Source organism: Tarenaya hassleriana, unplaced genomic scaffold (genome assembly GCF_000463585.1).
Source record: "Tarenaya hassleriana unplaced genomic scaffold, ASM46358v1 Cleome3, whole genome shotgun sequence".
In the NCBI taxonomy this organism is placed as follows: domain Eukaryota; kingdom Viridiplantae; phylum Streptophyta; class Magnoliopsida; order Brassicales; family Cleomaceae; genus Tarenaya; species Tarenaya hassleriana.
This window is the reverse complement of record NW_010966177.1, coordinates 3,811,061-3,822,165: the sequence shown is the minus strand read 5'-3', so window position 1 is coordinate 3,822,165 and position 11,105 is coordinate 3,811,061. Positions and strand designations below refer to the sequence as shown.

Below are 11,105 nucleotides of genomic sequence, written 5' to 3'. Positions count from 1 at the left end.
CCCTATCATACGTCACCATACACATCCATATATATATATATATATATATATATATAATATAATGAGTTCTGACACGTCTCGTGAATCATCACATCGGACGGTCCAGATTCATTCTTGTTCCTCTGTTCCCGTCACTACAAAATATCTCTCTCGGGCCGTCACTTTTCCACAGTGCTGAGCTTTTTTCTTGCCTCTTCGATCATGGCTTCTCTCTTCTTTCTCCTTCTTCTTTCGCTCATTCTCTCTTCAGCCGAATCGAAGACGTTCTGGGCAGATGTGGAAGCCCTGAAAGAGTTCAAGAACTCGGTGGACGCTGACTCAGCGAGTCCTGGCTCGTGCCTCTCCTCCTGGGACTTCTCCGTCGATCCCTGTGACAGCTTGTTCGGCGAAAGATTCACCTGCGGGTTCCGCTGCGATGCTGTCGCTTCCGGGTCGGGTCGGGTCACGGAGCTCAGCCTCGACCAGGCGGGTTACTCCGGCTCCCTCTCCTCCGTATCCTTCAACCTTCCGTACCTCCAGACACTCGACCTCACCGGTAATTACTTCTCCGGTCAACTTCCTGACTCGCTCTCGAACCTGACCCAGCTCACTCGACTCGTCCTGTCGAGAAACTCGTTCTCCGGGTCCATACCCGGTTCGATCGGATCCATCTCGGGTCTCGAGGAGCTCCTCGTCGACAACAACCGCCTCGAGGGCCCAGTTCCGGCGAGTTTCAACGGCCTCTCCGTACTGAAACGGCTCGAAATCCAATTCAACAACCTCTCCGGCGAATTTCCCGATCTGGGTTTGCTCAAAAACCTCTACTACCTCGACGCGAGCGACAACAGCTTCTCGGGTCTGATCCCGTCTTCACTACCCGAATCTTTGGTCCAAGTCTCCTTGCGGAACAGCTTCATCGAAGGCACAATTCCAGAAAGCTTAAGGCAATTGACCTCTCTTCAAGTTCTCGACCTGAGCCACAACAGACTGAGCGGCTCTATCCCATCGTTCATCTTCACCCTCTCCTCTCTCCAACAGCTGACTCTCTCCTCCAACCGATTCACGTCCGTACAGTCACCGTACTATTCCCCATCAGGCCTACCGAGCGAGCTGATAGCTGTGGATCTCAGCAGCAACGATATCCAAGGGACACTGCCTCTGTTCATGGGTCTTTTACCAAAGCTCTCTGCTTTATCACTAGAAAACAACAAATTCTCGGGAATGATTCCGACCCAGTACGTGTGGAAAACGGTCTCGCCCGGATCCGATCTCGCCGCGTTCGAGAGGCTTCTCCTGGGAGGGAATTTCCTTTTCGGAGCCATTCCGGGTCCGTTAATGGAGCTTAAACCAGGGTCGGCCAATGTACAGCTCGCCGGTAACTGCTTGTTCTGGTGTCCCTCCACCTTTTTCTTCTGCCAAGGCCGCGATCAGAGGCCTTTAGCGGAGTGCAGAAAGTTTGGAGGTGTAAGCCCTTGACTAATTGTGATTAATTTCGTCATTAGTAGTAATCAGCCCTTTTTTGAATCTGTCTTTTCGAATATGTGATGATGGGTTGTGTCGTGTTTAACATGTTTTTTTGTGCCTTCCTTGAGTGTCGCATGTAGAATCGCTTAGCCATCTAATTCCTCGAAAGGAATGTCGCGATTAATCAATAATAATTATTCGGGTTTTTTCTTACTCTTCTCCTTAATCCGTGATTGGGATTTTGTCCTGTTTTGATCCGGAGCTTCTTTTGGATTCCGTACGAGATTCCAATCTTGTCTCTTTTGTTTATTTTTGGTTCTCTTCCTTGCCGTGTGTTGTGTTTCTGTCGCTGCAAGGCTATAGCGAAAAACAGAGTAAATGGCGATACGAACGAGAAATATGACGTTCGACTGTCGTGGTGTCATGTTGTGTACACGCTCCACCTTGCATTGTCGGGCCTTTGGGCCCAATTTTCAATAACGGGGGCCCAACGTCTGTCCCAATCGAATCATAGGGAGATAGGACAGGCTTGCACAATTCATCATTTCTCTGTTTTAATATATATATATATATATGTATATGTGTGTGTATATATATCTTTTGTACCAAGTAGAAATTGAGGCCCATATGCCAACATTGAGAATTTTGTTTGAGGCCCAACTCAAACTGAGGCCCATTAACATGCAAAAAAATGGCCATTTTCTTTCAAAAGCGAAGTTAAAATCCGTAAGCGCCGTCAGACCCCGTCTGCTGACGTGGCAATTTCTGCTTGAGGGTGGTGCAGCCTTTGCATCTCTCTCAAAAACTTCAAATAAATGTTGCGAAGAATCAAGTTCCCCCCACATGTGTTATTACACGACGATTGTCTGGGTGGGTCCCCCCGAGCATTCATTTTTTTAATATCGAAATTGTTTGCTTGTGATGTTTGTGACATAACATTTATTGCCATCATTTTTATGGTTGAACTATATATATATATATACACACATATATTAAGAACAATTTTAAATCATTATGAATCTCTCTCTAGTCGGCAAAGACGTAATCATGTTTGTACATATGCATATATGATGAAAATAATAAAGAAAAAATTCGGTATGATGATTCCAATTCAAGTGTCAATAAATCTCACAGAAGGTCAAAAAATATTCAAGAAAAAACGGGGGTCATTGGCCGTCCAAGAAAGCTTAAATCTATTTAAATAATCGGGTATGGTTTAATATAATAATTGTTTGGGATTAGAAAATGCCATGGAATGGAAAAGAAAGAGAGAGAGAGAGAGAAGAAGAAGCCGTTGAAAAGTTTTGACTGGTCGGCGGCTCACGTTAGAACGCATGTGAAGGAGCAAAAAGCCAACGTGCGCCACATCATCCCTCCGGCTCGGCGCATTTCGTAATTACGTATTCTCTCAACTTAACTTTTTTTTGCCACAATACTAAACATAAATTACTTTATTTTTAGACGAAAATACCCTTTCGACTTGCTTAAATAAGAAAATTAGGGAAAATGACAGTTTTACGTTTATTATATACATATATAAATAACCTCCTTCATCAATATATATATATATATATATATAAAACCTTGACGGATGAGAAATGAGAGTGAGAGGGGGGAATCATTTGTCAGTGATGAGTTACTTACTACAAAGGGACAAAAGTTGGCACGTCTTTTCCCTTCTTCGGCTTCTGTTTCACTTTTGACCCTTTTTTACATGCTTTTGTTTTGTCCATTGTCCATCAACGAGGGGTAATCTCGTCATTTCATCCACTTTCATCACTCCGTTTAATAACAAATCCGGGATACTTAACTTTTCTTAATAAATAAATAAATAAAGGAAGAAAAAAGGGGGTTTTAAAAACCACAGAGCGGGAAGAAGGCTTTTCCTTTATGCAAAAAAAAAAAAAAAAGGTTTTTCCATAATGGGTGGCGATTAACGCGGCCGGGGCGGATTCCGCAATTGCAGTCAATAGCGATGGGCAAAAGGGGAAATATCACAGAGGTTTTTCTGAAATTTTAAAGGAAAAAAAAAGAAAGAGAAACGGATAAAATGAGATGGCGGGGCGAATTCAGACAGCGGAAAGATTTTATTTTATTTTTACAAACGTGTTTCCGTATTAATGAATAGTAAGTACAGTTTCTGTAAGTCCACTGTATCTTCTATAAACGTATACGCGTAGAATTTAAAGGGGAATCTATTTATAAAATGTATATATAGATAGATACTTTCGCCGGTTGGGTAATTTGGGAAAAATATATTCTGTGAAAGGGCAGAAGAAGAAGGGGGAAAAAAGGGAGCTTTTAGAAGAGGGGAGAAGGAGAGGGAAGGCTCCATCTTCAATGCTTTACCAAACTCACCGCCACCCTTTTGTCTTATTTCATTCTCACCACCACCACTCTCCTCTCTCTGCCACCGTCCCCTCTCCCCTTGTTTTCTCCTCCCTCCTCTCTCAGGTATTTTGGTATTGTATGTGGGATTCGAAGTTTCATGGAGAAAAATTATTAGGGGGGTGGGGGGGTTGAAATTCCTGTGTGCGTCTAGTGGCTCAGTCTTTTTGTGTCGGTCGTTTTCCAAATTGGGTTTCTGGGTTCGTGATAATTTCCTTTTGGAATATGGAAAAAGGAACGTTTTTTTGGCATTTCGTGTTAGATTATTCAACGGGTTTGGAGAAAAAATGATTTTTTTGGGTGGGTTTGATTCTTTTTTTTTTATGGGTTTGATAGGAGATGGAACGCGTTGAAGGAGCGTTGAAGAGCAGTGTTAGGAGAGAGATAGCCATGAGACTCACTCCGCCGGCGTTCATCGACGACTTGCTCGCCGTCAATTCCCAGAACGGCGTTTCCCCCGAAGATTTCTCCGTCGACGACTTGCTTGACTTTTCAAACGACGACATTTTCGCCGAGGAAGATTCCGAACCCAGAGACCGACAGGAGAGATTCTCTGTTTCCTCGGAGGACCCTCAGGATGACGAAAATACCCTTTTCCGGAGAACCGATTTCTCCGCCGCCGGCTATTTTGAGCCCATCCCCTCAGGCGAACTCTCCGTTCCGGTAAATTTCGATTTTATGTGAGAAAAAATTTAAACTTTTTGACGGGCTTCTTAGATATTCGGGAAATGTTCTTCCTAATATTTTGCTCCCTTTCTCTGGTCAGGCGGACGACGTGGCGAGCTTAGAATGGCTATCACATTTCGTAGAGGACTCCTTCTCGGAATATTCGGCTCCGGACCTCACCAGAACGCCGAAGGAGAAGCCGACATGGTTAACCGGCGACCGGAAACACCCGGTGACTCCGGTGAACGAGGACTCATGCTTCAAACCCGCTGTACCGGCCAAAGCCCGAAGCAAACGGACCCGGACCGGTGGTCAGGTATGGTCGCCATCGCTCTCCGACTCGTCGTCGAGTTCAACATCGTCGTCGTCGAGCCACTGGGAGAGACCGCCGGTGGCAAAAAGGCAGAAGGGGGAGGGAGGGCAGCAGCGGAGGTGTAGCCACTGTGGAGCCCAGAAGACGCCGCAGTGGCGAGCGGGACCGCTGGGGGCGAAGACGCTATGCAACGCGTGCGGCGTGAGGTACAAGTCGGGTCGGTTATTGCCCGAGTACAGACCCGCTTGTAGCCCCACCTTCTCGAGCGAGCTCCATTCGAACCACCACAGGAAAGTCATCGAGATGCGTCGGAAGAAGGAGACGGTGGTGGGTTTTTGAACGATTCGTTTAGCCGAAATTATTAAACACCATCTGTCTTTTGAAGCCCCATTTAGCTTTTGTATATTATTTTAGGTTTACTTAGTCAGTGGCACTAGGAGGTTCTCAGCAACTGATTAGTAGCAGCGGTAGCAGGCTTTCGACTCAATACAATATTGCAATATTTGAATTCGAATATATTTGGTTGGTTTGCGTTATAACTTATAATATAGAGTTTGTGTGGTGGGTATGGAGTGAAAATTTCGAAACAGTTGTCCTTGTACGTTGCGAATGAGTGGACCAAACCATTATGTCATGTAAAAAATAAAAGAGACATAGGGGGGTAATGGGACGTTTAGGGGTTTACGTTTCGCCTAACGAGAAGAAGGGTCGTTTCACGACATCATCTTATACCAAATTTGTTCTTTCCTAAGATGAAATAATTCCAGCTATAAAGCAACAAAAAAAAAAAACTATACTGTTACAACAGCTTCTTCCTTTCGACAGACGACCACCAAAAAGAAAATAATTAAATAGGGACTATGGTTAGGGATGCCAAAAACTACAAGAAGCACCCTTTTTGCAGCGCCCATTTTCATAGAATTTACAGATTCTGAGCCCTCTGGGCGGATGAGAAGCATGACCACTGCTGCTGTACGGCCACTGCCTATTAGTATGACTGTAGCCACTGCTTCCATGGTTCCACCATTGTCTTTCCCGGTCTCTATGCCCGGTCGTCCCCCTCTCTCTCTCATTCCTCTGCTGCTGCTGCTGTCCATTATTCCCACGGGCTGTGCCTTCATTACCTGACTTGTGGCTCGGTTCTGTTTTTGATATGTCATCCAGTGCTCCCCCTTCCACTGTGGCTTCTGATCCTAATCTGAGAGCCGTTGTCGTTAGAGTCAGGTCATGACTGATTGAAGCCGGCGGCACCGGTTGTGTGAAAAGTGGAAGCTCCAGACCGGTGGTGGTTTCACAGTGGATGCTGACCGGAGGAGCATCCATAGCTTTTGAGCTCTCCTTTGGATCCGTTCCTGATGTATAGACATTCTGACTGTCGAGAACGTCCACCTCAGCCCCGTTGCTCATGCACAACTCGGTTGCAAGCGACATTCTTGCCACAGGGTGGAAGAAGTCTTTTTCAGGCCCTTTCGTCAAGTCATCGTCATCATCATCATCACAATGGAACGTTGATGTAGGAGAAGAGGGCAAACCGTTCTGTTCCATGGCTTCGACTTCTGCCAAGAGATCCGAAACTGATTCATCGCACTCATCTGGATCAGCCACAATGGCTGGCCATCCAGATGAATGGTGAGCCACTTGGGTGTTGTCTGAAGTCTGAGTAGCAATAACATGTTCGGTCGACAACTCAGCTGGCTTTACCACCAGTGCAGGTGGCATAACAGCACCGTTTTGCTGAGGTACTTCTGGAAGTTGTGTTCCACTGACCACTATACTTGAAGGGGTAGCGGCCGTGGTGGCGGTGCTCCATGTGACACCAGATGGTCCCTTGACGAGAACACATGAAGACAAGGACTGTATTGTCTCAGCAGCCTGAGTTTCCAAGTCTTCAGGGCTTGACTTTGGTGTGGGACTGGAAAAATCCAGGAAATGAATCTCCTGATTCAGGTTTGGGGTATGAACGGAGCCATTCAAGGAAACAGAAGCAGCATGTGCACCGTCGTCCTTGATGTTCTTAACGAAGCTATGGCTACCACCTGTTTCCACAGCATTGCATACATCTCTTACTGGGATTTCTCTTACCTCATGTGAAACAGCATTTTCAAGATCCATAGATGATGATGGTGGACAAGTAGCAATAGCATGAGGCGGGCAATGAGAATTACCACTCGCTAATTTTCCAACGCCAGATGGAAGACTCTCCTTTTGTCTCTCGTTTTGAATGGTAACAGCCACAGGCACGACATAAGAGGAAGAACATGAGCTTGCACTAGTGTTGTTAGCAGTAGGGTTCTCTCGATGATTGTTGTCAACTCCTTTATCAGAGCTGGCAGTCACATCTAGGCCTGATTCAACAGCCAGTTTCAGTTCCTGGGATGGCATAGAGGCACTTAACAAAGTATTCGCTTTATTGGACCGTCCAGCCAGTGCATCAGTCAGAAGTACGGAGTCATCTTGTTTTTCATGACTTCTCCATATCCTAAGATATGGAGGGAAATGCCCACTAGATTTCCATCTGCGAAGCTGTGCCATAGAAAACGGCCCCTGGGTTTTCCCAGTTGGATCTTGATAGTGCCATACTTCACTCTCCTCCTCTTCTTGAACCGTTTCCTGCGCCAAATGAATAATAATATGAGGTGGTGGGTGATAACCACATGGGAAGTTGAGATCTAATAAATGCCTGCGAATTCCTAACCAAACAGGAGTGCGGCTCAAACCTGGATGTCTGATGAGTTTTGGACATTGGAACTACCATCCCTATCAGCATAAAACGTTGTGCAGACATTCTTGCTTCTCAAAAAGGCTGCAGCAAAATTTCTCTGTGCACTATTTCCTAAGTTGTTCAGGATATCACCCTTATTCTGTGGGTTTTTACTTGATGTCTTTATTTGATTATCTGTACCAAAAAAGGTAAAAAAAATATTGTAAAGAACATTAAACAACCAAAGATTTTCAAAAAAGAAAGAAACAAGAATAGACTTTGCATAAGCAGTTGGCACGTGAGACCTTGTTTTATTGTGCCCAACTCTGCATCTTCCGCTGATGCATGACAAGGATTCATACTCGGATCTGTATGTACTTCTGAGATTTCCTGCATACGTCGCCGACGTTCCTCAGGAGACTTCAGAAGCTCTAGTTTTTCGATGCATTCCCTAAGCGTGCATGATAGTTAAGGGGTAGCTGGTAAATTCCAACTGTTGATATTTCCAAGCAATCGACTTCAAAACTAATCCTCATGTCATAAAAAGAAAGAACCAGATTGAATATCAACATTGTATAGTCAGGATAGAATGTTTGACTGATACTTAAACTTTTATGCCCAAATATTAGAAGCAACACATGCATCTCTCAAGGGAATGAAGGGTTCCGTGAGCAACCTGTATGACGTTCTATGATAACCAATATTTGAGAAAAAAATGGGGCAATAAAATCAAGCACAGCAACATAAAAAAGGATATTCCTTTCTATAGCCATTCTCGCTGGCCCGATCACGCAGATAATTGAGCTTTAATATCTCAGCTTCTAGTGCCTGCATAGGGAAAACATCAATGAGCAGCATAATAGAGGATAGCCATCCATGGGTGTCGTATACACATTGTAACATTATCAGCTTTCGTAATTATGGAACAAGATCCTACCTCACTCACTCTCATGGATTGAAGCGTCGCTGCCTTCTCCAAGATCTCGGCCTAACAACAGAAAAAACACTGCTTTTAAACTTCTAAATGCAATCTGTAAGGTCAGGAGAGGAAGAGAATGTCATGAATTGTTACCACAATAAACCGTTTATTTAGGCCACATTTTATGCTCTGACGCAATCGTTTGCACTCATCCTGAAAAAATAGCAATAAAAGACATAAAAGGTTATAAAGGAAACATCATTGTAGACTATTCTTATGTTACCATAGTTACCATATTACCATACTGGTTATTTATGCTAAATTGTGAACAGGTAAAAAAATATGTGCTTCAGACAGTGCTATAATCACCTCTGTGATGTCCTGATCTGATAATTGATCAATCGAGATGACTTCTCTCTTGTCTAAATTCAGTATTTCCAGCATAACATCTGTAGTTCTTGTACCAATTTGGTAGGATTCCGTCGCCTTGCATGTACCTGTCGATAAATTACCATTAATTAGAATATCATTTAATGTACACTTTTAGGATGATAAACAACTTTCCATTTTCATTTCTTTTTCTGCCTTCAAAGAGCACCGACATGGTCACTGAACAAACAAATACCTACAACTTGGACGAGCCTGTGAATGTCCAGCTTCTGATCGTTGCCAGAAACCCTAATTCTCACAATTGTGCCTACCACCTTCTCATGAACTTTGTCGATGTCATCAAGAAGAGTCTCTAAAAATTTACGTCTCAAATAGATCAAGTTGATATTGTGAACATCAATGGCAGCATATTCGTCCTTGTTTGCATTTCGTACTCCATCACCAGCTTTTTTACGCGTCTTCCGCCTTTGATCACTCCTTGTCGTTTCCTCAACGCCATCCTCTACCATTTGGTGAGGAATTGCATGAGTAGCTTCTCCATTCATGGTTTTTGCATTTGGCGAATTCTCTTGTATAAGGAAATGAAACTCAAGAAGTTTTAGCATTTCAAAGTGACCCACTCGTTGTTTCCCAAACAATCTCATGAGCATCGAATCACAGAGAACATGAGATTTTTCACGAGGATCCCGGAGGTTTTTCCTCTTTATGTAGTCAAGCAGAAGGGTTTGCACGTCAAACTGAGAGAGCACTGATATATCGCCGTTCTTCATATACGCCACAAACTCTAAGAGTTCTTTTGTTGCCCACTCTGTAGCCCTAGGAAGCTTCTCTTGGTTATCACCCGAGTTTTTAGTATTCATGTTGAGTAAGGTAGGCGAATCACTAGTCCTTCTTCTTTTGGTCCCATCCACTGCCACATCTACGCATGTATTTTCTGAAGAATGAACTCTATTATAGCTGTGATCACAAAGCTCATTTCCTAACTCCACCTTGGGAGCAACACTAGAAACCTCCTTCCATGGGGTCGTGGCTTTGGTAAGCTCGGAAAGAGTTAGAGACAGCTTTTCCTTCAAACAAAGCCAATATACCTTGAATAGATACTCCCAACTAGTTTTGTCATCAAAATCCACTTTAACCTACATATGCAACACAAAACCAACAAAATAATTATGAAAGTGGCACCTTCATTAAAGTTAACTGAGGTTTCACTGTCGTTGAATAAACATTGCATGTTTAGGTCCAACCAAACCAAGGTAGTTCTTGACTACAGACAATCCTAACTAAAATGGCAAAAAATATACTGGTTGAATCGTCTTACCGTTTCTTTATCGCTTTGAGCAACATTCTCAATCAGCATTATGGTCTTCATGCATATTGCACAAAGGCCCATATTTCCTCTCACACTCACGTAGTTGGCATCTTTAATGCATCGCTTGCAAACAGAATATGTACACGTATAACACATATAACTGGAAGCCTTCTGACATGTACTGCATATGTGCCAACCTGAAATGCGAGAACTAAGTCAATTGAAGAACAATATTTCTAAGGATGTTCACATTATCACAAGGCTGATTTCAAAGGCAGGATGTCAAACTAAGCATTCATAAGACTGCCAATAGGAAAGACACTACGAGTAACGTCGTAGGCTGCCACATACCGCAGTTCCATTTAGCCTTTGTTTGAAAGAATGCTTCATCACGCTTAATGCAAGCTGGATGGTATGCCTTAGGGCAGTTCCTGCAAAGGAACATAAACAAACCATCAAAACCGATAAATGACACAGATCTCATTCATAAAAGCTCATGTCAATAACCAGTGATTTACCTTTCCCATCTTAAGCAAATGCAACTCTAACGTATGGAATCGTCAACACATGATTAATAATTAAAGTTGGTTTGAGAAACAAAAACCCGTTACAGACTTACAGTGCCATGAACAGAAAACAAAGACAAGTTGGGCGGGTTGTAAATGCATCTATATAGTTGAACAAGGATTAACCGAGAAGGCAGACCAAATAGTAAGCTTTGGGTTGGACATCTCATGTTAGACAAGTGAAGCATTACCATGTTGCACTCCTAGTGGAAACATACGCACGGTTTCTGTTTTCCCTCCCTAGCTGTATTATCTCTAACATTTCACGAGTGCCAAACCTCTAAGAAGACAGACCTACGACTAGGCTTAATTTCAAACATTTCACGAGGACTAATTGAGCTCTATTTCGTTATAATACTACTCAACCACAGCTAAGGTTCTATTATCTTTCCCTGTAAGGTCAGGAGAGG

At 43.5% G+C, this 11,105-nt stretch overlaps 3 protein-coding genes across 5 annotated transcripts in view; 2 read left to right on the top strand and 1 right to left on the bottom strand.

The window, feature by feature from the left end:
- Positions 1-152: 152 nt before the first annotated feature.
- On the top strand, positions 153-1,656 carry LOC104819189 (probable LRR receptor-like serine/threonine-protein kinase At4g36180). Its single transcript, XM_010549149.1, has one exon. It carries the CDS (start codon positions 202-204, stop codon positions 1,453-1,455), a length of 1,254 nt encoding a protein of 417 aa, XP_010547451.1. The 5' UTR covers positions 153-201; the 3' UTR covers positions 1,456-1,656.
- Positions 1,657-3,551: 1,895 nt separating this feature from the next.
- LOC104819188 (GATA transcription factor 5-like) lies at positions 3,552-5,349 on the top strand. Of its 2 annotated transcripts, none has more exons than XM_010549148.1 (3): positions 3,552-3,570; positions 4,168-4,494; positions 4,598-5,349. In XM_010549148.1, exons 2-3 carry the CDS (start codon positions 4,171-4,173, stop codon positions 5,147-5,149), a joined length of 876 nt encoding a protein of 291 aa, XP_010547450.1. In that variant the 5' UTR covers positions 3,552-3,570; positions 4,168-4,170; the 3' UTR covers positions 5,150-5,349. The 2 variants fall into 2 exon arrangements, with proteins under 2 accessions (XP_010547450.1, XP_010547449.1); XM_010549147.2 differs by lacking the exon at positions 3,552-3,570 and adding an exon at positions 3,601-3,897.
- Positions 5,350-5,503: 154 nt separating this feature from the next.
- LOC104819187 (zinc finger CCCH domain-containing protein 44-like) overlaps positions 5,504-11,105 on the bottom strand; it is a 6,826-nt gene continuing 1,224 nt past the window's right edge. The window contains exons 2-12 of one of the 2 annotated variants that reach the window (XM_010549146.1): positions 10,481-10,560; positions 10,139-10,326; positions 9,056-9,956; positions 8,800-8,927; positions 8,584-8,643; positions 8,449-8,499; positions 8,269-8,339; positions 7,817-7,968; positions 7,528-7,706; positions 6,976-7,420; positions 5,504-6,846 (exon numbers count right to left, since the gene is read on the bottom strand). In XM_010549146.1, coding sequence (XP_010547448.1) covers positions 5,675-6,846; positions 6,976-7,420; positions 7,528-7,706; positions 7,817-7,968; positions 8,269-8,339; positions 8,449-8,499; positions 8,584-8,643; positions 8,800-8,927; positions 9,056-9,956; positions 10,139-10,326; positions 10,481-10,560 — 3,427 coding nt within the window. In that variant the 3' untranslated portion in view covers positions 5,504-5,674. Of the gene's footprint in view, positions 7,421-7,527; positions 7,707-7,816; positions 7,969-8,268; positions 8,340-8,448; positions 8,500-8,583; positions 8,644-8,799; positions 8,928-9,055; positions 9,957-10,138; positions 10,327-10,480; positions 10,561-11,105 lie in introns of both variants that reach the window. The other variant, XM_010549143.1, reaches the window with a different exon arrangement.